Source organism: Fusarium flagelliforme (assembly GCF_020744385.1).
Source record: "Fusarium flagelliforme strain FIESC 12 MPI-CAGE-AA-0113 chromosome Unknown B0J16scaffold_3, whole genome shotgun sequence".
NCBI classification, from domain to species: domain Eukaryota; kingdom Fungi; phylum Ascomycota; class Sordariomycetes; order Hypocreales; family Nectriaceae; genus Fusarium; species Fusarium flagelliforme.
The window spans coordinates 690603-710892 of record NW_025763505.1 but is presented as its reverse complement, the minus strand read 5'-3'; the positions used below and the strand labels follow the sequence as shown (position 1 = coordinate 710892).

Genomic DNA, 20290 nt, shown 5'->3' with positions numbered 1-20290 from the left:
ACTCTTGTTCCAGTGTTATAATTACCGGCATTAACGAGGCAGTGCTGAATTAAGGCTGTGTCCCCGGATAGCAATCAAGCTTGTCTATCCAGGGTCTTTGTTTTATGGGGACGGTCAATTTTTGCCGTTGACGGTTTCAAACCTGGTGTTTTGAGGTCGTAACAAGCAAGATGAATTCGCAACATTCTGCTTCTGCTTACAGATGCTGTTAGTCTATGATGCTTTGATTTGAAGTTATCCCTGACTTTGAAAGAAATTGGAATTTGGGATTGTGATTTTGATGGTTCATTATAGCTTCACGATAATATAATGTTGTGTATAAAGATTGCAGATAGCCTCAGTACAAGTCTATCATCACTCAACAGCTTCACAGTCATCTCAGCTTCAAAAGCCTCTTCAATCACTTAATAAAAAACATCAACAGTATCATCATTTTCACAATGAAATTCTTCAACCTTGCAGCCCTCGCAACGGCAGTCGTCGCCCAAAGCGATCTAGCCAGCATCATCGCATCCCAAGAAGACCTGTCAACCCTTGCCGAACTCCTCGCTCTTGTCCCCGACATCGCAGAGACTCTCGTATCCGCAAGCAACATCACCATCTTCGCTCCCACCAACAAAGCCTTTGACTCAGTCCCCCGCGACATTCCCGAAGGAGAAGCTATTTCGCAGAAGAACGACACCATTGCCATTGGCGCTCTTCTTTCCAACCACGTCTTCAAGGGATACTACCCTGCCAGTGTTGCCACGGACATTCCTGTCTTTGTGCAGTCTCTTTTGGATGGTAGCTTTGTTAATTACCGTCAGCCTTTTGGAAACTTTACTGGTGGGCAGTATAATGGGATTGTGAAGGATGGTGATGATGTTGTTGTCATCTCTGGTGAAGAAACTCTCTCCTACGTGACCGAAGCCGTAAGTCTCCCTATTTATTCAAGATATGACTTATACTGATTATGTGCAGGACATCAAAATCGGCGACTCGGTCATCGTCCACAAGGTCGACACAGTCCTCAGCTTCGGCGCACCCCTGCAACTCTTCACCCGTCGCGACAACCTCCTCAACTTCAACGCCGCCGTGAACGCAGCTGATCTGCCCTACAACTTCGGCAACATCGGTGCCGACGCTTCCGGTCTTCAGAACATCTCTGACTTTACCGTGTTTATCCCCAACGACCCAGCGTTTGAAGCCATCGGTTCCGTCCTCGAGAGCGCTGATCTGGAGACGATCCAGCAGGTTCTCAAGTACCATTTTGTGGATGATGTTCTTTTCTCGACTGATTTGGCGAATGTTACTGTTCCTAGCTTTCAGGGCGCTGATTTGACATTTACTGTTGCGGAGGATGGGAGTGCTTGGGTGAACGGTGCCAAGATTCTGTTCACTAATGTTCTGCTCTTCAACGGTGTCGCTCATGTTATCGACACGTAAGTCACCCTTTCGCCTTTCACTTATACCCAGTATTGATGTTTATAGCGTTCTCAACCCTGCCGACGACCCCTTTGACCGCGCAGACATCAAGCCAGTCGCCGATGCCACCGACCGTCTCGCCTTTCCCTCCGCTACACCTGTCTCCAAGCTTCCCTTCTCCGTCATCAGCTACGCAGGCGAGAGCGAGACTTACACCACTCCTGAGCTCCTACGAACTCTCCAGGTGATTGATGTTAGCGCTCTCGCAACTGCCACTGCTACTGCTACCTCCGACGCTGGCGCTGCTTCTACTCCCACCGGCGATGTCACTCCTGTTGTCAACGGTGCGAACACCAAGGTCGTTGCTGGAGGAGCTGGTCTTTTTGCTGTTCTTGCTGCTATGATGATGATCTAAGGCGTCTGTCTGGATTTCGACGCGAGCTTGTTGTGTGTCCTTTGGTTTAATTCTGATACAGGTTTCGAAACCTTGTATTCCCCGGGTCCTGCTAGATTAGTACTTAATACTCTGCAATTTATTGTCGTCTTATACAACTCGTCTCTTTAAATGTGATTATCATTGGGTAGTATATCCTAATCGGGTAATCGGAGACGGAGTAAGCGCCGAAGATTGGTCATCCGGACCCGAGGAGCTCGGTATTCTTACAAGGCCGAGGTGGATCCCGGAGTGGATCGGTCGAGTCGGACGATCCAATGTGATGTGCTCCAAGAATTTCCTCCTTTCTTTACAACTCCAATTGGGTCATTGATTTGTCATGTTGAGTCACTGCTATAAGTCACATAGCATACCTTCTCTTTCGTAAGTCCGTTCTAGCAAATCTTGCATAGATCTCCCTCATCTTCAATGAGAACACCAATCCGAACATCGTCAAGCTGGACCATTACAGCTCGTCGTCTAGCATGTTGGTCTCTCTTTATCGTTATATGTTATTTCAGTGCTGAATGGATATCAGATCAACGCGGCGCTCTTTCCGGACTGGCCATTGTACCAACAAGAGTCTATCAGAGTTACTTCCCTGCAACAAGGCCGTTCAGTTCATCGAACTACAAGCTGCAAGCCCAATCTGTCGACATGGGTTCTCAGGGCAAGGATTTGGATAGTCTGAAGGACCATCTCACTTATGACAAGCTTGAGGCACTGAGGGCCTTTTGGTTTGAGCATCTGCCGCAGAATGCTGATCGCATTATTGCTGGGCCGGAGTATCAAAAACGATGGTTCTTTTCAGATAAGCAGTTCGACGATGTTTGCGTGTAAGTACTCACCATCCCTGGCCAGTCGATCCTCTAACACGTTCCCAGCGCTCAGTTCAGTCCCATTTTGGAAGCCATCCGCAGCGCAGGCATAACATCAGCCCAAGAGCTTCTCGCCATCGCCCAACCCCGCGACTCACTAGACTGGTTAAGTCTAATCATCCTCCTGGACCAAATCCCACGCAACTCCTACCGTGGCGAAAAGTCTTCCATCTGCTTCACCTACTTCGACGCTCTGGCCGAACAAATCTCCCTCGCAGCCATCTCCCAAGGCATACCCGATGCATCCCCCGAAATCCGCTGGGTATTTTCCCACCGCAACTGGTTCTACATGCCCTTAATGCATTCTGAAGATCTAGATACTCATGATCAAGCTGTGGCAGCGTTTAATCGTATGAACCAGGATATTCTCAGCTTGTTGGAGGGAACAGGTGGTAAGGATGAGTATGAGGTGAGAGCGAGGGAGGTTGTACAGGCTGATCCTGAGAAGGCGAAGGCTGTTGGGCAGATGAGTCTGCAGTTTGAGGAGAAGCACCGGGTTATTATTGAGAGGTTTGGGAGGTATCCGCATAGAAATAAGGCGTTGGGAAGGGAGATGAGGATGGAGGAGAGGGAGTTTCTTGAGAACGGGGGTGATACATTTGGGAGCTAGACAACTGATACAGTGTCAGAGTTATAGAGTCATTAGATAGCTGCGTATACATCCTGTTCATCAAGGAATTAACCCAGAGTCATCCCTCCGGCACACTCGGCAGGGCGTTAGAAGAATTGACTACTGAGCCTAAGAGACGAAATAATTTAGTCACCTTATGCCAACTTAGACCAGTACTTAGACTGCTTTATTCTAGCATCCTAAGCCTTAGAGGATATTCTGTTCACATCACAGTTTCATCATTCCAAATTCAAGACAAACAGATGATGCACTAAATTATCGTATTAAAATACGTCCAAATAAATGACACGCCGACTCATCCAAACCAATCACCATCAAAAGTGTGACATCCCTCTCATCTGCCGAGAAGCCACTAAAAGCTTCCCCCGCCAGGGGACTTTCCTTTAATTTTCCTAAAGAGGAAACGGGTGTGTGACGTCGGAAGTTATGGATGGAACTGATCCGACTTTAATGGGCCTCTTCAGGGCTTCACTCCACTGACCGACGACTATTTTTTACCTTGTTTATTTACATTGTTTACTTTTTAACAACAATTTACTTCTCTCCCACAAACATCTCTCCAATCTCTTCAAAATGGTCACTACTCGTGCAAGCTCCCGCGGCGCAAGCGTCGGCCCTGAATTCGCACCAGAATTCCACACCGAACTGCCCTCCATCCCAGCAACACCTTCAACCCGCAAAAGAAGCATCAAAACTACTTCTTCCTCAACGACAAATGGCTCAGCCAAAAAGCGTCGTCTCTCAACCGATTTTCCTCAAAAATGGGCTCACATCCCCTCCTCAGCTACCCTTCTCTGGCTCGCTGTCTCTCTACCCCTCGTTGCGTGGGACTCTGGCTACGTGTTCGGCCGTCCGCACACCATGCCCAATGGATATCTCCACTGGCCTTTGTACACGCCTTATGCGCTGTATGGTCAGGTTGATCACATTTATGGGCAGAAGGCTTTTGAGCGGAAGAACGGATTTACGGGTGCGCAGACGGCTATGAATGTTGTTGAGACTTTGATGTATCTTGTTTATCTGTGGAAGATCTTCAGGGCTGATAAGGTTGATGGGAAGAAGAAGGTTGGTGGACGGGATGGTGCTTTGGCTGTTGTTATTGGGTTCAGTGCTGCGGTTATGACTCTGAGCAAGACTGCTCTTTACTGTAAGTCAAATCTACATGGGTGTTTGGATGCCAACTAACAAACTACAGGGGCCAATGAGTACTACAGCGAGTTTGACAACATCGGACACAACACTCCTATGGACATTCTCACTCTTTGGATCATTCCCAAGTAAGTCCTTATCTATAACTAGAGTAACACCAGCGCTAACTTATGGCAGTGGCTTCTGGCTCGTGCTTCCCACTTACATGATCTGGGCATTCGGAAAGGATATCATCAATGGATTGACTCTTGCTTCTGGTCAACCAGTGAAGCAAAGAACTGAGTAGATTAAATGGTTGAGAGTTATTCGATACGAAGGGACTTTTGTATGAGTAACGGTAACGAGGGATGACTTGACGATGAGACGGTCGTACATATCAATTGATCACATGAGTTCTCAGTTCACCAAACACACCACGTAATACAAGCATACAGTCAAAGACAGTAGGATGAACACTAAGCTTCGTAATTGGTTGTAGGTTATATAATTACACCACCTAACCCTAACTATAACCACCAGGGCTTTCCCACCAAACATAGTAAACTAATCATCTTTCTCATCTAGACATCCAACATGTCCTATCATACAGAATATATAAAAGGGGGTATTCGCTAATAACAAAGAAGAAAGTAAAGAAAAATACGCGTCTGGCGCAAGAATGTAGTTTTAGGACCGCATATCAGTCAATCCTCCCAAATCAGCATACTGCTCCCAAGCAGGCATCATATCATCATCCGTCTCAGACATCTGTCCAGGACTATCCATAAACGTCTGCATCGCCGCCCAATCCGCATCTTCACTCAGAATAAACGGTTCATCGACTTGTGTCTTGATGCGCAATGGGGCAGGAAACATGCTGTGTCGTCGACTTGTAGCGTCCTTCTCGAATGAGCTGCAGCTGTCGGAGAAGATGGCACTTATGGGACGGCCGTTGCGCTTGGGGACCCGGCCGATCATGCTTCTTACGTCACGGCGGCGTTCGCGACGGGCCTTGACGTCTTTGGGCACGATGGGTTCCACGTAATGTTCGATCAGGGGTGGTGTATCGACGGTGTCTCGGGGAGAGTCGATAGTGTGGTTAAAGCTTTCGGGGGAGGGTGAAGGGGAAATAATGCTCTGAGGGGAAGGAGAGGATGAGATAAAACTCTCAGGGCAAGATGGAGGAGAGATGAAGCTCTCGGGAGAAGGCAAAGGTAATTCAGGACCCAGATCATATAGCTTTGATTCGCAGGTGAGATCTGCCTCCGGTTCTGCATCAAGGCTGACATCATTTGTTCCGTTGCCGTACCCGTGAACAACAATCTCATGGTATGTAGGTCGAGCAGGGGCGATAGATTGAGGCGGTGTGCTACTAGGCGATTTGAACATGGCGATGGAGCGACGAAAGGTTGAAGAGCGGCTGAGAGCTTGGGAGAAGGAGTTTGAGCGTGACGGACGAGGAGGCATGACGGGTCGAGAAGGCATCGATGCCCGACGTTCCCTCTGACCATTCTGCGTCTGCGGACGGGATTGTTGGGTGAGAGCAAAGTAGTCAATGTCAGGCTTGATCTCAATCCTCGTATCGTCTCGTCCGTTAGCATCGTCATCTGCGTACACAGTCCAGTCCATTGGGCCGGTGACATACTGCGTCTGACGCTTCAGCATATGGCCCATTTCCCGCGGTGTGTCCCACGGTGGGAGTCCCTCGGTCTGCGCAGACAGGTTATAGTGAGCTTCGTCAATCTCCTCCTCTTCCAACTCAGGCGCCAGTTCGGTGACATGGCGAAGAACTTGGTATGCCGCGTAGATGAGAATCCATCGCACCTTGCGAGCATCCACCAGCGACACCTTCTCCTGCTTATCAGCCTTGTTGGGAGACATGATAGAGTCTTCCTCAAAGCGCTTATAGGCTTTCACAAGATCATTCTGCGAAACACCAGGCTTTATCAAATTCGAAGCATTGACAAGCGCTGCGTGAGCAGTAACCTTGCGTTCAGACCTTCGCCACGCCTTTAGCCGCGAGTTATGTCCATTCGAATCAGGAATCAGCGGCAGGGGATGCGTTAGAGTAACGTATTCATGCTGCAAGTCAAAAGACTGCACCAACTGCATAGTGCAGATTCCTCCATGCGCAGTAGGCGGCATGGTATAAGATTTGGTATACTGGTCATCAACCAGGAGATCATAGAGTGCTTCGAAATCCTCGCGCATTATTCGCAGAGCAGCAGGGTCAAACACACCGTCGTCGGGATCGGCAGTGGCTGGCGGGTAGTATCCCAGCTTGGCCGTGTAAAACGATAGCAGAAAGCTTCGGAACCGCTCGAGATGGGCGCGGGCGCCAGCTGCAACGCTCAAGTGCGCCTCTGACAACTCCTCATCCAGGAAAGTTTTAAGCATAGAGGAGGAGCGGGTCACACGGTAGTCTAGCTCCAAATGTCTCTTTCGAATGAGTTTGCGAGTCGCGGGGTTGAGTTCCTGCTTTTCGTCAGTGGCGTTCTCTTCAACATTCCTCACTTGCATATATCACAAAACATACCATGAAACCAGGGCTTTCAAACACATATTCGCTCATGCCTACGCAATGAGCAAACGCCCGGATATACAGATCCCGCATTTGAAATGACTCTGCAAGCTGCAGCATAGCCAATGCATGGTTAGGCTGGTTCGCCATATCGAGGTAGCCCTCTTCGTCAAAGTAGTCCAACATATCGGTGACATTATCCTCCACGCCGCAACGAAACTCGTGCATACTATGCAACAAGCCAATTACGGCGCTGCCAAGACTTGTGCCAACCATTGATCGTCGAAAGATCCAGGCGAAGAAGTTGCGAGTGGCCAGATGGTAGTTGAAAGCTTGAGCTTTGTCTGTGTTGGGTGGTGGTGGGATGTACAGTTCGATCATCTGCGTGGGGTTTTCTCTGCTCCATCGCACGAGTTCGCGAAAGCTGGGTTTCTTTTGGTCGGACTCCCAGGCGAGGAATCTCTCGATGAGAGGATAGCATTGGGTGTCGAGGAGGGCTGTGAAAGGGACTTTGAAGGAAGGGCCTCTTCTGGAGTGTCCTTTTGCGTGTAAGTGAACCATACAGTTTCCACTTCGAAACCACAGTTCAGGGTCCTATTCACGTTAGATATCATTGCTCATACCAGAATGAAGTTCTTCTTACTCGACGGATGTTGTTCCAGTTCGTAGACGACCTTGCAGCACCATCCCACCGCATAACTGGGAGTGGTTCCTCGGTTCTCCCATTCACCATGGCACTGAACCTCAGAGAACTCTGACGAGAATTCAACATGGTCGCAGGCATGGCGAAGGGGTTCGTCGTATAAGTGTATATGTTGAGCTGAGTTGGATTTCGTCAAACACCAATGGATCCAATATAAATAAAAGTCGATATTAGCTGAAAGTGGCTGAACAATCAATGCAGATAGCCGTGTCGTCGGGATGTTGCAGGTTTCTTTGTCTCTTTTCGTTTGTTTCGTCTGGTTATGTCGCAATATGTATGTCTTTCTCAGCGTCGGTTGGTTTGAGTTGAGGCTAGAGTTGCGAGAAGCGAGTTTCCGTTAATTATAATAGTAGAGTTTCGCTCGTCATGACATTATAAACTCCCAACCAAAAGACAAAAAGACGTCAGGCACAGGGTTCCATGACGGGTCCTACGTAAGAATCAAGACATTCGGGAGCATCAGAGATCTCCCTCCATTCTTCGGGTTCAGGTCAGGGGGGGGAGAGGGCAGTTATGTTAATATTCTACGGTACGGCCAAGTCTCTCTTTCTCTCTTTCTCTCTTTCTCTTCACACAACTTAAGCGGACCCTGGACCTTGGTTCAATGTCCGGGAGGACAGACCAGCCAGGGCCCCGGTCAGTCGGGGAGGAGACTCAACCTGTGAGACATGAGCCTACCATCAAGCCACTGCGTTAGTCTAGCGTTGGTGTCATCCATTCAATGGCGATCCCTGCAGTTTGCCAGGCTAGTCTGAGCTAGAGCTAATTATCTACAGGAAGCTATGATCACTGAGATGAGCTGGCTTTATCTGACGTCTCTCATAGAGAGGCTTATGTCTGGACTGTTGCTGATCAGTGCTCGTTATGCATCGTTGGATACGATGTTGACAAGAGCTGAAGAGAGACCCTCATTGAGGCTGATGATGTTCGGTTAGTCCGCCCACATCGTATAAGCGAGTGGATGAGTGAATAAGTGAGTGAGTCTGTTTCGAGGGACCCAGTTACCAGGTATCGTTGAGGCCCAGTCTCGTCTCTAAACGACAACCGAGTATCGTCTCATCCATACATACCACCCACATGTAAGCCCTCGATCCAATGGAAGGGCCAACTTGACGGAAATCTTCAGGCTCGATCTGATAGATCGGAGCATCTCCAACAACAACACCACTACAACTCATTAGTCTGTTAGCTTACCACCCACCATCACGACGTTAGCCTCAGTAGTTTCAATGGTGTGTTTCTCTGCATCAACAATGATGTAGCTCGTAGTCACACAAAAGGCAGCACAACATATTTCTCTTGAAGATCATTAAACTCATGATTATCAATTGAACCGGACTTTCCGAACTAACAGGATCGACCATCGGGATTCTCGCAATGGAAAGTGGCTTAATTTCTTGAACCGAGGATTGGAAATTGGGTCTTAATCTGTGACGTCTACCAGGTTTTTTCTCTCGGGAATTAAACATGGTCTTCTCCATCTCCACAAGGTCTCCCAGAGTCTGGAACTTGAAGAAGAAATAATTGGGGTCTGGAGATTTCTCTAACTCCACCTGGGCATGCATGCATCTTTCTTTCTTCCTGACATGGATATCATATCCCTGGTGATTTCTGTATCAAGTTTGCAACTGCCGCTCTCCAGAATCAGAATCAACTCAACGGTGGTGGTGGTAAACTCAGCCGCACCGGGTAAAGAGGCGTCAATACTTGGACCCTTTTGGGGAATTCAGCCAAGCCTAAGATAGTTTGTTAGGGTTGCTTGGACCAAGGGGCAGCTCAACCAGGGGCAAAAGAGGCCCTAGGTGCAGATACAAGTGCAGTAAATGCAGCCAAGCTCAGGCCATTCAACATCACCAAGCACGGAATAGTAGTATCCGTAAACTAAGGCGACTAGTATGAGGTATTCTTTCATCATTAAATCACTCCGTCGTAAAGTTAAACTCCAATCGCCCCGCTCAGAATATCCAATGTCGTGCAGATATATTCTCTCTCATCCAAGGCCGAGACAAAAAAGCCAACTTTCATCCATACAAGGCGAGAAGGACACAGATCGGATCCCGAGCTCGGGCAATTCGGTCTCGGCACAATCGAGAAGCGAGGAAAAAAGAATTCAATTTAGAGTCAAGTTTCTTACACAGACCAGCCCTACAAGGAGGGATCATCGTTGATGCCAGACGTTTGTAAGGCGGAAAATACTTGATCTCTTTACAAGGTTGACCTTGTCGGCGAAAAGACAAGACCAAAGATCCATTTGACAAAAAACGTCTAGATCGTATTTGGTCCAGCTCCCGCTTTTATTGAGAGCTGAACTTGAGACGGACACTAAAAAGCGGCCGAGGAATACTGTAGCAGGTCTTTTTTCAGTTGTGTGTTTCACTAAACCAACACAGACGCTGACTGTTTTGTATGGGAAAAACGCCACTGTGTCGGAAAAAGTATGCATGAAAAGCCTCCCATTCATGCTTTTTGATGGTAGGGACGGGATACAAGTTCCTTGCAGCGTTGGTATAAACCGAGTGCTCGGATGAAGCCATTCACGGAGAGGATCGTGCACTTTAATATATCTAAAGAAGGAAGAGAAGAACGGAGGTGAAGAATTTTGCATGAATAAAGATGAAGTTGAAACAATAAGGGTCTTTGGATGACATGTCTCGTAAAGAGAAAGATGCTAAAATAAGGGTCGTAGATGGTCAGCGCTCAGTTTAGGTCGATTAATAGAGAGTATTAAAGGTAGGGGTTCAGTAGAAGAAAGTCGGAGAAACAGCTGAATGTCAATGGCGTTTCCATTGGCCTGGACTGGAGAAACTATTGATGCAGATGAATGGGCGGTAATGCAGAAGCAAACTCAGTCTGACCATAGTTTTATTGTCTTGATAGGATAGCGTACTGATGCATCGCCAGCTTTAAAGACAATGTCTGACAGATCATCATCTACGATCTGGGAAAAGCAAAAGGCTTTAGCTATTTCAGTAGTATTAAGATATGATCGAGATTGATGATGGATTTCTGCTATGGGATTTACTATGAATCTGTAATAGGCTATGTCTCGCTGTATTGGTGACCCTAAAATATGATTGGCCCCTCACCGAGTGACGATCCCACCTAAGCTCACCGAACCCCAAGACCCCAGTTTCACCTTCAAGACAAAGAGCTTCCTCCAACCCAAAAAGTCAAGCTGGCGATACTCAACATCACACCGCTGCAATGCCGCCCGTGATACCATACACGTACATCCAGTGTCCCTGCTCCGACAACTCCCCTGCCGATCAACAAACCCCCCAAACACCAACCTCCGCTTCCGCAGAGCATACATTCGACCCCCACGATCCTCGCTCAAACTACAGCCTCTACCCGCTAGAGTACCTCCTCTACTGCGAAGACTGTCAGCAGATCCGATGTCCGAGATGCGTCAACGAAGAGATTGTGACATACTATTGTCCCAACTGTCTCTTTGAGGTTCCGAGCAGTAACTTGCGCAGCGAGGGAAACAGGTAAATACATCAAAGGAATGTTGAGAGAACAAAGGCCTGACGATGCGAATAGATGCACTCGAAGTTGTTATCAATGTCCCATTTGTATCGGACCTGTTCAGGTCATGGCTATACCCAACGAACCGAAACCAGGCGCAGATCCCTCGGTGCAACCCAAAGACGAATACGCTCTATATTGCCAGTACTGTAACTGGACGTCGACCGAGATTGGCATCGACTTTGAACGACCGAGTGGCATATTCACACAGCTTTCCAAGGTCAACAACGGCGGTGGTTTGAAGCTCACGGCCAAGGACCTCAAGGAACGTCGCAAGGCCCGACCAGATGAGCCTCCACCTCCGCTCGCCGACCACGAGGTCGATGCGGACCTTCAGTATGCCAATTTGAAGTCCTTCTACCAAGGGCAGTTGGCGGACTCGAATGCTTCCAGCGGGGTGGGTTCGCTCAACGACAGTCTGGGCTTTAATTCACCTGCTGCGTTGACGAGAATTATGGCTATGTACACTGGTCATGGACATTCTCGCAAGCGCAACGGCCCATCGGATGTCATGCGTGAGGCTCTTTCACCAGAGGAAGGTCTCAAGCTAGCCGACCTGGACGAATCTGCCCAGATCAAGAAACTGCACCAAGAAGGGTTGGACTCAACAGCTACCATTGAGCAAAACCTTCAACAAGCAGAGACCCAGAGATTCCAAGATGGTCTACGACCTATACCATATCTCCTCCGAACAAAGCGCTCCAAGCGTTGCTCTGTATGCAGACACATCATCTCCAAACCAGAAAACAAGGTCACCTCCACACGATTCAAGATCAAATTGGTCGCAAAGTCGTACATACCAACCATCACCATCCGACCCCTCAACCCTACAGTCCTACCTGTACACTCCACCTTGCGTCCCCTAATCCAAGAGGAGCCCACCCTCAAGCCTCTTACTCCACACCACTACATCGTTACGTTCAAGAACCCTCTGTTCGACGATATCAAGGTTACACTTGCCACACCAAACAGCACGCCAGGCAGGTTTTCAAGCAAAGTCACCATCTTGTGTCCGCAGTTTGAGATTGATGCCAATGCGGAAGATGTGTGGGATGATGCTCTGAGAGGTGATGACCGGGATAAGAAGCGTAAGGGTGAGGAGAGCAGCGGACAGCCTGAGGCGGGTAAGATTTGGGAGCGAGGACGTAACTGGGTCAGTATCATTTTAGAAGTGGTACCTGCTTCGCTACAACTGGACGATAAGATCAAGGACAAGAGTCCTCTGAAGGAGGACGAGGATATTCTGGAGATACCCATGTTTGTGAGAATGGAATGGGAAGCTGACTCCCAGCAAGATGTCGTCGGTGGAGGATCGGCAAAGGAAAAGGAAGGCCAGGAGAAGCGAGAGCTTGCTTACTGGTGCGTACTGGGAGTTGGACGCATCGGATACCATTAAATACTTTACGTAGACATGCACATGAGACACATAGATTTAGATACCCAATAATTGGACAAAGTCATGGACGGAAGAAGTGTTTAGGTTGTCTTGTCAAATCATACGCAGCTTGTACCATTTATCAAGCTACTTTCTTTAAAGACGCCAAGCCCCTTTTTTGACCAACCAACAATAGTTTAAAAAGCACTCCCAGCCCTGATTGATGAAGACATTTGGTTATTTTTCTTCAAGTTCTATCTCATCTCGAACGCACCGACTTAGTAGTCAGCGGGACCGCTCTGAGGGAACTCGAAGTTGACGTTGCGGCCTGTCAAACGGCGGTAGACCTCAGAGTAGGTGTCGAGGCGGTAGTCAACACCACCACGCTCCTTCTCGTCGAGGATGACCTTGAGGAGCTTGGAACCGTCCTCCTTGGTGCGGACGCGCTTGCCGACGATCTCGACGGGGTAGGTGAGATCCTCGAGGATGGCGTCGTGGACGGCAGTGAGGGTTCGCGAACGGGGTCGCTTCTGCTTCTGGGTGTTGCGGCTGCGGGCAGATCGCTTAGGGCGGGGCAAGATGCGGCGAGAAGCGAGGATCAGGACGTGGCGGTCAGAGAACTTCTTCTCGAGCTCACGGGTGAGACTGTAGGTCATTAGTATTGGTTATCAGTTTCAGGGATAGGGATATCTTACCGCTGCTGGACGCGGTGGAAGCCCTGCAGGGAAGGGACGGGGACAAAGATGACAATAGCCTTCTTGCCGTGGCCAACCTCGATCTAATCAAGATCCCAAGTCAGCATGCGAGCTCCAGGACGAAACCTTGGACCGCTTCCCGTCCTGTTCCACAGAAGTCAATGATACTCCGGCTGAGCACTACCTCCCGCCTCAAACGACATGGGGAAGATGAGCGCAACAATCTCCATCTCTCTAGTCTTCAATATCTCTCGAAAATTGTCACATCTTCGGAAATCTTCTCGACGTGCGAAAGGTAGAAAAGTGTGCGCCGCGGTCGTGAGGCGGAGAGGAAAGTGGACGCGGGAAAGATCCACGCCATTGCCATTGCAAGACAGTTTCTTGTGTGGGAACAGGATTTCTCGAAACGAGTACCTAGGTTTGGATATTTCACGGTATTCTCACCTCACGGGCAGAGACGATCTGAAGAGGTCGGAGGGCGACCTTGAGATCGGAGGTGTTGGACTCGAGGTCGTAGAGAGCCTGAGCGATGCTGGTCTCGAGCTCGGAGGGGTTCTGCCTCGAGGGGCTGTTGGGAGCGATCTTGTTAAGGGCCTGGGCGCTCATTTTGACGGCTGGTTCGACTACGTGAATTGACGACGACGGAGTTGAGTGCTGTTGCGAGGCCGTTATTATTTTTGAGAGTAGCTGGCACAGCAGGGTGGATTGTCGCTAAATTGGGGTTTTCAAACCCTGTGGGCAAATTTGTGTGATCCGTGCGTTATGTCGGCAATCTGGTTGCCTGAGGTGTGAATCTCGACTCAACTCCAGTTGGCAGACAGACCCATCGCTATAAGTGGGGCATTTGAGATAGAACCAGAAGTGGAAATCCCATCACTTACACGGCATGCTTCTCGTGGCTTGATACAGTTCAAAGTCGTGAAGTAACTCGTCGCACGGCATCTTAAGACTTTCTTTGATCTTTATGATTTCTAAGCAGATTCAACCCGGATCTAAGACCTGAATGCAGTATAACTGATGCTGTCCAACCACACCTAAAGCTACTTCAATGGTAGACATCTTCTCCGAAAGGTCCGACAACAAGTCGTGATGAAACAATGCTTCGTTTACAACTGATCATACCAAGAACATGATTTTATCCGGTTTTAATGTTACACGTTTAACCCTCACCGCCCTCAGGGTCCTCCTCATCCTCGTCACCGAGCTCCTTATCAACATCCTGCTGCACCTTCTCGCCTGTGGTGTCTTTGGCGATCTCGGCAGCCTTCATACCGCCAGCCGTGAGCCACAAGAAGTGATTTGTCTTGAACTGGTCGATCTGGTTAAAGAACATGTGGAACCTGCGATATCTTGTTAGTGCCTTGTCCAACTACTCCATACATCAATACTTACGTGTTATCCTTCTCCTCCACGCTAAAGATACGGGTGTAGATATGCTTGTCCTTGAAAGCTTGAATCTTATCTTCGTACTTGTCAAAGTCAATGCCCTCCAGTCCGAGTGACTCGGTTGCCTTTCGGTTGTAGTTTTCGAAAACGGGTCGCTCAAGTAGCAGTCCGAGACCAGGGGCCTTGGGAATGGCCATCTTCTGGTTCTGGTAGCTCTCCTTCATACGCTCCATGGGGGTACCGCAGCGGACGATCAAACTTGCCAGACCGACCATCTTTCGGATCTGGTGCATCATGAAGCTCTGCCCGTGAACCTTGAGGGACAGCCACTCAGTATCGCCGATGATGATAGGCTTGGGGTTGACAACAAACGACTTGATGTGTCGCTTAGCTGAAGCATCGAAGTAGGACTTCTGAACAGTGTAGTTGTGGAAGTTTCTTGTGCCCTTGTACATGTTGAGAGCCTCCTGAAGGCGGTTCAGGCGCTCAGTGCTGACTCGGTATCGTCGCTTCGCAGCCATGTACGCCGCCTTAATATCGCGAAGGGCGAAGTCGACAGGACCGAGCTCACGGTTCTTAGGCTTGTGGCTCTCCAGAACAACACCGGGCTGTTGAGCCTCGGTGTCGGGAGTCTGGTCCATAGCTTCTCCAGCAGGTGCTTCCGTGGCAGGCTTCTCCTCTTCCGGTGCGGCATTGTCCGTCTCCTTTTCGGCCGCCTTTCGTGCCGCCATCTCTTCATCGTCTGTGACGTGAACCTTTTCCAACACAGCAGCCCTGGTCTCGGGGTCTAACCGAGCCAGGATGGGCTTGATCTCCTTTTCTTCCACCTCAGTCCAGAAGTCCTTGACATCCGCCATTCTAGCAGTCAACTCATCTTCGACACCGTGCTCCTTAGCCAGCTCAACCAACTTTTGACCCATGAAGCTCTCAGGGTGGGGAGGAAGAAGGCAGTAGCTAGGCATAAGGTACTCGTACCATCTTGAGTCGCAAGTCTGGTAACAGCTGAAGGCGTTGTTGGTTCGCTGAATGCCCCAAACTCGGATCTGTTCTGGGAGCTCGGCGTTGATCTTGTCGACGATATCCTCGTCCTCAATGATGAGCTTCAAGCTAATAACGTTTCCAGCGGCATGCACACCCTTATCCGTTCGGGCGCATCGAACAAGACTTGACTTCTTGGGGTCGTCGGCGTTGGCCTTGGAGATGGCGCTTGCAGCGACAAAGGCTTTGAACAAGTCGGCCTCGATGGTCTTCTCGTTGCCATTGACTTGCATTCCCTTGTAGCCAGTGCCCGCATAACCAATCATGACAGCAACCTTTTTCTTGGGTCGTCGTTCCTCGGCAGCAATCTCATCCTTGGAGAAGGGGTTGTTGCTCGTATCGTTATCGCCCTTCTTGTTCAGTTTGCGACGCTTAAACTCCTTGAACTCATCGTTCTGCTTGCGCTTATCGCCCTTCTGACGACTAATAACTAGTTAGCGCCGTTGGCGACTGTATTCAATCCATCAATTGAGAGGAAGACTTACCCCCACTCCCCTCGTCCTTTCTCTGTACGTCCTTTGCCAGGCTTTCGATGATCGTGGCGCGGGTTGCGACGGTTGCCTTCATTGTTCTGAGAAGCGGCATTGGAGTCACCTGACGGGCGAGAATCGGTTGCGCTGCTCGCGGCAGGAGTTTGGTTGTCTTCCGCCATATTTGCATCTGTTGCGACAAAAGTAATATGTTGGATGGGAGAGGGAAGGTGTATGCTAGCTGTCGCGTTCGACACTTTTTTTGGTGGAGGAGATTTTCGATGCGGGAGAGTGGGGCTTCCCGTTGCGGTCCCGGCGGGGGATCTCGTCATTCGTATTGGAGCTACCCTGCATCAATCGACGTGTAAGTGGAATTCTCAAACTGAGACTATCCTTTACAATGTTGTTGAGTTGGCATGAGTTTTTCTACTATTAGTACTTCTGAATATGATATTTCTTTAATCTTACTTTCCACTGTAAGTCTTCTAGTATGTCGTATGTGATTGTGTTCTTTCACTAACCAACCTTCACTTTCTGTTGTTAAAGTAGATGGATATGCAAGCGATCAAAGTTTGGTACAGCAGACTATACTTTTTTTATAATTGACTTTGAACTCTCAATTAGAGTCATTATAGGATTGGTATATGTATATAAGAGGCACACCAGAGGAATCTGGTTTGTCTACCGACGTGTTTCACCAACATATCTTCAACTTGATACGTAGCAGATTAGCAACGTCTCCCTCTTGTACTCAACTGATCTGTTGTAATTTCTTCTACCTTGAAATGGGCATGACACAGGGTTTTGAGTGACAGACGGTGCACGCCATTCGAACTCAGTAGTCCAGTAGACCATGAAGAGTCATTATAAATGATACGATAGGCCGGTACGACAGACATGTCCAAATCCTTCTCCTGGGGCCAGGACGGAAAGATATGAGTATCGTCACAATTTGAAGAGACAGATAGGTTGTTAAGATTTATTCCATTACAAAACTTCTATTATACATATAGACTCGCTCATGTATCGCTTTCATGCTTCAATAATTCGTTTAGACAGAGCTTGTGCCATCGTCGGTAGGAAGACCCTCCTCGTCACCAGGCTCCTGGTATGTGCCACCGGGCTGGGTAGCACCTCGGGTGCGCTCTTCGATGATGTTGCTCTTGTCGATGGCATCCTTCTCATCACGCTCTATCATCATGTTAGAAGGGATTGATTGTACAATGGAAGTTCTTTAACATACCAAGCTGAGCATCTGTGTTGGCCTCCTCGGCGTCGATGGGGTCTTCAACTCGATCGGAGTCGGCCTGGACAGCAATGGGCTGGTCCTTCTCACCAGGGCGAGAGACGTAGGAGTTCTCCTCGAAGGAGGCAGAGGGGGCGTTCTCAAGGTTGGACATGATGATTGTTGTTGGGTGGTTTGGAAAGGTGGTTATTGGAGTTGTGGTAGTTGTAGTTGGGCGTTGATACTGAATGTGATGATGATAAACTTCTCTTCTCACTCGAGAAGAGCTCTCATCTTATACATCTCAGCTCTTCCCTTGAATTACAGTATCCGTTCTCCTGCTCCGTCATTGTTCATGTCGTAGCTCCATCTATCCATGACGACATTGACTGATAGACACTTCAATGAATCATCTTCGCCAGAACCAGCAGCTCAGCCCAGCTGCAAGCACTTCCGAACCCGATCTCTAGTGCCCCTGATCTCACCCATCGACCAGGGACAATCTCCGATCTGATGAGCTTAATCACATTCTATCTAGATCAGTCACCATGTGGCAGGGAGGATGTGATGCAAGTGGCAATATCCCAACCGCGAAAGATCCGCGTTTCATGTAAATTCGACGCGTTAAGCGGTCGTTTCGTGATCTATTGTCTGGTGGAGTTCGATCTTGAATGTCGTTAATGAGACAACGGCTGGGGAGTTTGTTAGCCGCATCAACGATCTATGATGCTGAGGTGCTACTAGCTTCTTTATATTGAGGTCAGTGCTTTCATGCGCGGCTGGTGTTAGTGGAAGATGAGATAGGGATTGACAAAAGAAGCAAATTAGGGATAATAAACAATGGTTCTGCCATGAATTATTGATACGATTGTATCATGGATGAAGTCATGGCAGGAGGGTGATGGTTGAGCCGGACCCGAACCCATGTCGATCGGAACTTTTCACTGCAATTATAACCTACCTCTAACGGTCGGCCATGTTCTCAGGTCAGCAAGCTGTTTTTGTTGTACCTGTGTCACGTAGAAACTATCAGTGTAGAAACTATCAGTGTAGAAACTATCAGTGAATCACTGATCAACTTTCACTGCAATTTTAACCTCCACCGAACCAAACCATTAGCTGAAGTTGCAGATCGAGATCTTATACAACTAATGCCTCACTAATATCATTGTTGAAGTAGGCAAAAAGGACCAAGATTGAGATGATGAGATTGAGAAAAAAGAAAAGTAAAAAAGAAAGAATCTGATGAGACTGGGACTCGAACCCAGGAGGATTGCTCCACCAGGAAATTGGTGTTAAGGTTAACCTTAACCTGGCGCCATAACCAACTCGGCCATCTCACCGAATTTGTTGTTGGAGCAACGGTCGAGAAAACCAATTCATGTACGCTATTGCAGCGAGCTCAACTGCATCTCGGTATAGGGAGGGTGATGATCGAGTTGATATGCATGTTTGATGGACCGAATTACTGGAAGAGCTTATGGTGGTCAGCTTCGTTAATCTGACTGCATCACGTATGGCCTTTCATGTATCTACTACTCCGTACACGTATTGATTTTGACCCCTTGTCCTCTTGACTGGTCTGTCTTCCTTCATGCAGGCTTGAGTTTGCTATCGTCGGTGTAAGTGCGCAAATCGTCCATATCAGTCGCAACACCATGTCTTGCCTAAACCTAGCTGCAGCAGAACCCAAGCATACAGATGAAAACACATCAACTCACTATCCACTATCTTGCTGCTTGAAACCTTGACCCTGTTCGATTACAGCGGTATGTTGCCGATCTGCGAAGCCTGTCAAATCACAAGTCTTGATGAGGCACGGTATTTGCTTTGCTTAGATCTCACCACACCGACACAGAATGTCGTCAGAATTTAGATACCAGACAGAGTCCATCGAGTCTGAGAACACCATATTGCCGGTCCAATGCTGATAAAGAATTGCCCGAAGCCAGATCTCGATGCATCAGGACGTGGTGATTATTGGGTACCTGCCTAGGCTGTTGTCAAGTATCATTATTGATAGAACAGCTCAAGAGAGAAGGACTGAAAACAGCGCCCAACAGAGTCCTCGCATCATCCAAAGAGTCAGTGCTGCAACGCGATGCTCAGATTATGGTTTAACGCCACGGCTTCACCTGTGATGATGTGCTCAGTGAGTCAAGTGAGCAACAAAGTCTCGAACTGCTTATGAAACAAGGCTTTGGCTGCTTAATCAAGCCATCATAAAAATTGAGTAAAAACAAAGCTTTGATATGCCGAGGTTCGAACCACTCTCATTCTCCGCTGTTGTGTGTCTGTTTGTGGTGCCCTTCAAGGTTGATAAGCCGTCAAGGTCAATCCATATACGGATCAGTATACGGAGCATGACTCAACTCGGATGTCGGAATGGCGAAAGGATATTGATTACAAACATAAATCTGGAGTTCAGTAGAGATCCAATTAATAAAGTAAAATCACATCATTCGGGAGGCAAATTCTAGAACATCAAATCGAACTTTATTGTGGTGCTTGTATAAAGCAAATGGAGTCAAAACTCCAGATTTGACGATATTCAGTATCGTGGCTGTCTGTGGCGCAAACTCATTCAAACCCCAAAGTCTTGATTTGGGTTGCATCTGTCAGCCGTAACCAAGGCAAAAGTCAGGAAAATCAGGAACAGAATCAATAAAAGAGGGGCGAGAAACAAGAAGAAAACAAGCCTAAGAGAAAAACAAGACGTAAAAAAGAGGAGACGTGATGTTGAATTTTTCTGACGATGGAGTCGTTTTATGTAACAGGGCGAAGCTACAGCGGCACTCAAACGCCAGGTTTCTTTTTCATCTGCCGATAGCTACGCTGCAAGTAGACATGAAGTGGGTGTAAAAGATGAGCTCCG

General features: G+C 48.3%; 7 protein-coding genes and 1 non-coding gene across 8 annotated transcripts; 3 read left to right on the top strand and 5 right to left on the bottom strand.

The window, feature by feature from the left end:
- Window positions 1-440: 440 nt before the first annotated feature.
- On the top strand, window positions 441-3566 carry B0J16DRAFT_370236 (uncharacterized protein; the record flags this gene model as incomplete). The annotated part of the gene is made up of 7 exons (XM_046130354.1): window positions 441-911; window positions 961-1421; window positions 1471-1748; window positions 1990-2058; window positions 2207-2221; window positions 2376-2673; window positions 2722-3566. 7 exons carry the CDS (start codon window positions 441-443, stop codon window positions 3323-3325), a joined length of 2196 nt encoding a protein of 731 aa, XP_045984169.1. The 3' UTR covers window positions 3326-3566.
- A 267-nt stretch (window positions 3567-3833) lies between these two features.
- Window positions 3834-4943, top strand: B0J16DRAFT_89868 (uncharacterized protein). The gene is made up of 2 exons (XM_046134653.1): window positions 3834-4493; window positions 4542-4943. The coding sequence occupies exons 1-2, from the start codon at window positions 3920-3922 to the stop codon at window positions 4625-4627; spliced, it is 660 nt and encodes a 219-aa protein (XP_045984168.1). The 5' UTR covers window positions 3834-3919; the 3' UTR covers window positions 4628-4943.
- Window position 4944: 1 nt separating this feature from the next.
- B0J16DRAFT_336736 (uncharacterized protein) lies at window positions 4945-8170 on the bottom strand. Its single transcript, XM_046127275.1, has 3 exons — window positions 7639-8170; window positions 7011-7589; window positions 4945-6949 (listed from the first exon to the last, which is right to left on the bottom strand). The coding sequence occupies exons 1-3, from the start codon at window positions 7777-7779 to the stop codon at window positions 5162-5164; spliced, it is 2508 nt and encodes an 835-aa protein (XP_045984167.1). The 5' UTR covers window positions 7780-8170; the 3' UTR covers window positions 4945-5161.
- A 2697-nt stretch (window positions 8171-10867) lies between these two features.
- Window positions 10868-12685, top strand: B0J16DRAFT_370233 (dynactin subunit 4). Its single transcript, XM_046130353.1, has 2 exons — window positions 10868-11189; window positions 11242-12685. The coding sequence occupies exons 1-2, from the start codon at window positions 10903-10905 to the stop codon at window positions 12620-12622; spliced, it is 1668 nt and encodes a 555-aa protein (XP_045984166.1). The 5' UTR covers window positions 10868-10902; the 3' UTR covers window positions 12623-12685.
- B0J16DRAFT_336729 (40S ribosomal protein S7) lies at window positions 12686-14007 on the bottom strand. Its single transcript, XM_046127274.1, has 3 exons — window positions 13741-14007; window positions 13297-13379; window positions 12686-13246 (listed from the first exon to the last, which is right to left on the bottom strand). Exons 1-3 carry the CDS (start codon window positions 13900-13902, stop codon window positions 12880-12882), a joined length of 612 nt encoding a protein of 203 aa, XP_045984165.1. The 5' UTR covers window positions 13903-14007; the 3' UTR covers window positions 12686-12879.
- A 178-nt stretch (window positions 14008-14185) lies between these two features.
- On the bottom strand, window positions 14186-16642 carry B0J16DRAFT_336726 (pseudouridine synthase). Its single transcript, XM_046127273.1, has 3 exons — window positions 16206-16642; window positions 14689-16143; window positions 14186-14636 (listed from the first exon to the last, which is right to left on the bottom strand). Exons 1-3 carry the CDS (start codon window positions 16520-16522, stop codon window positions 14456-14458), a joined length of 1953 nt encoding a protein of 650 aa, XP_045984164.1. The 5' UTR covers window positions 16523-16642; the 3' UTR covers window positions 14186-14455.
- A 599-nt stretch (window positions 16643-17241) lies between these two features.
- On the bottom strand, window positions 17242-17590 carry B0J16DRAFT_382130 (uncharacterized protein; the record flags this gene model as incomplete). Its single annotated transcript, XM_046131217.1, has 2 exons — window positions 17242-17381; window positions 17434-17590. 2 exons carry the CDS (start codon window positions 17588-17590, stop codon window positions 17242-17244), a joined length of 297 nt encoding a protein of 98 aa, XP_045984163.1.
- A 1068-nt stretch (window positions 17591-18658) lies between these two features.
- On the bottom strand, window positions 18659-18758 carry B0J16DRAFT_t96. Its single transcript has one exon. It is a non-coding gene; the product is annotated as a tRNA-Leu (tRNA).
- Between the last annotated feature and the right edge of the window lie 1532 nt (window positions 18759-20290).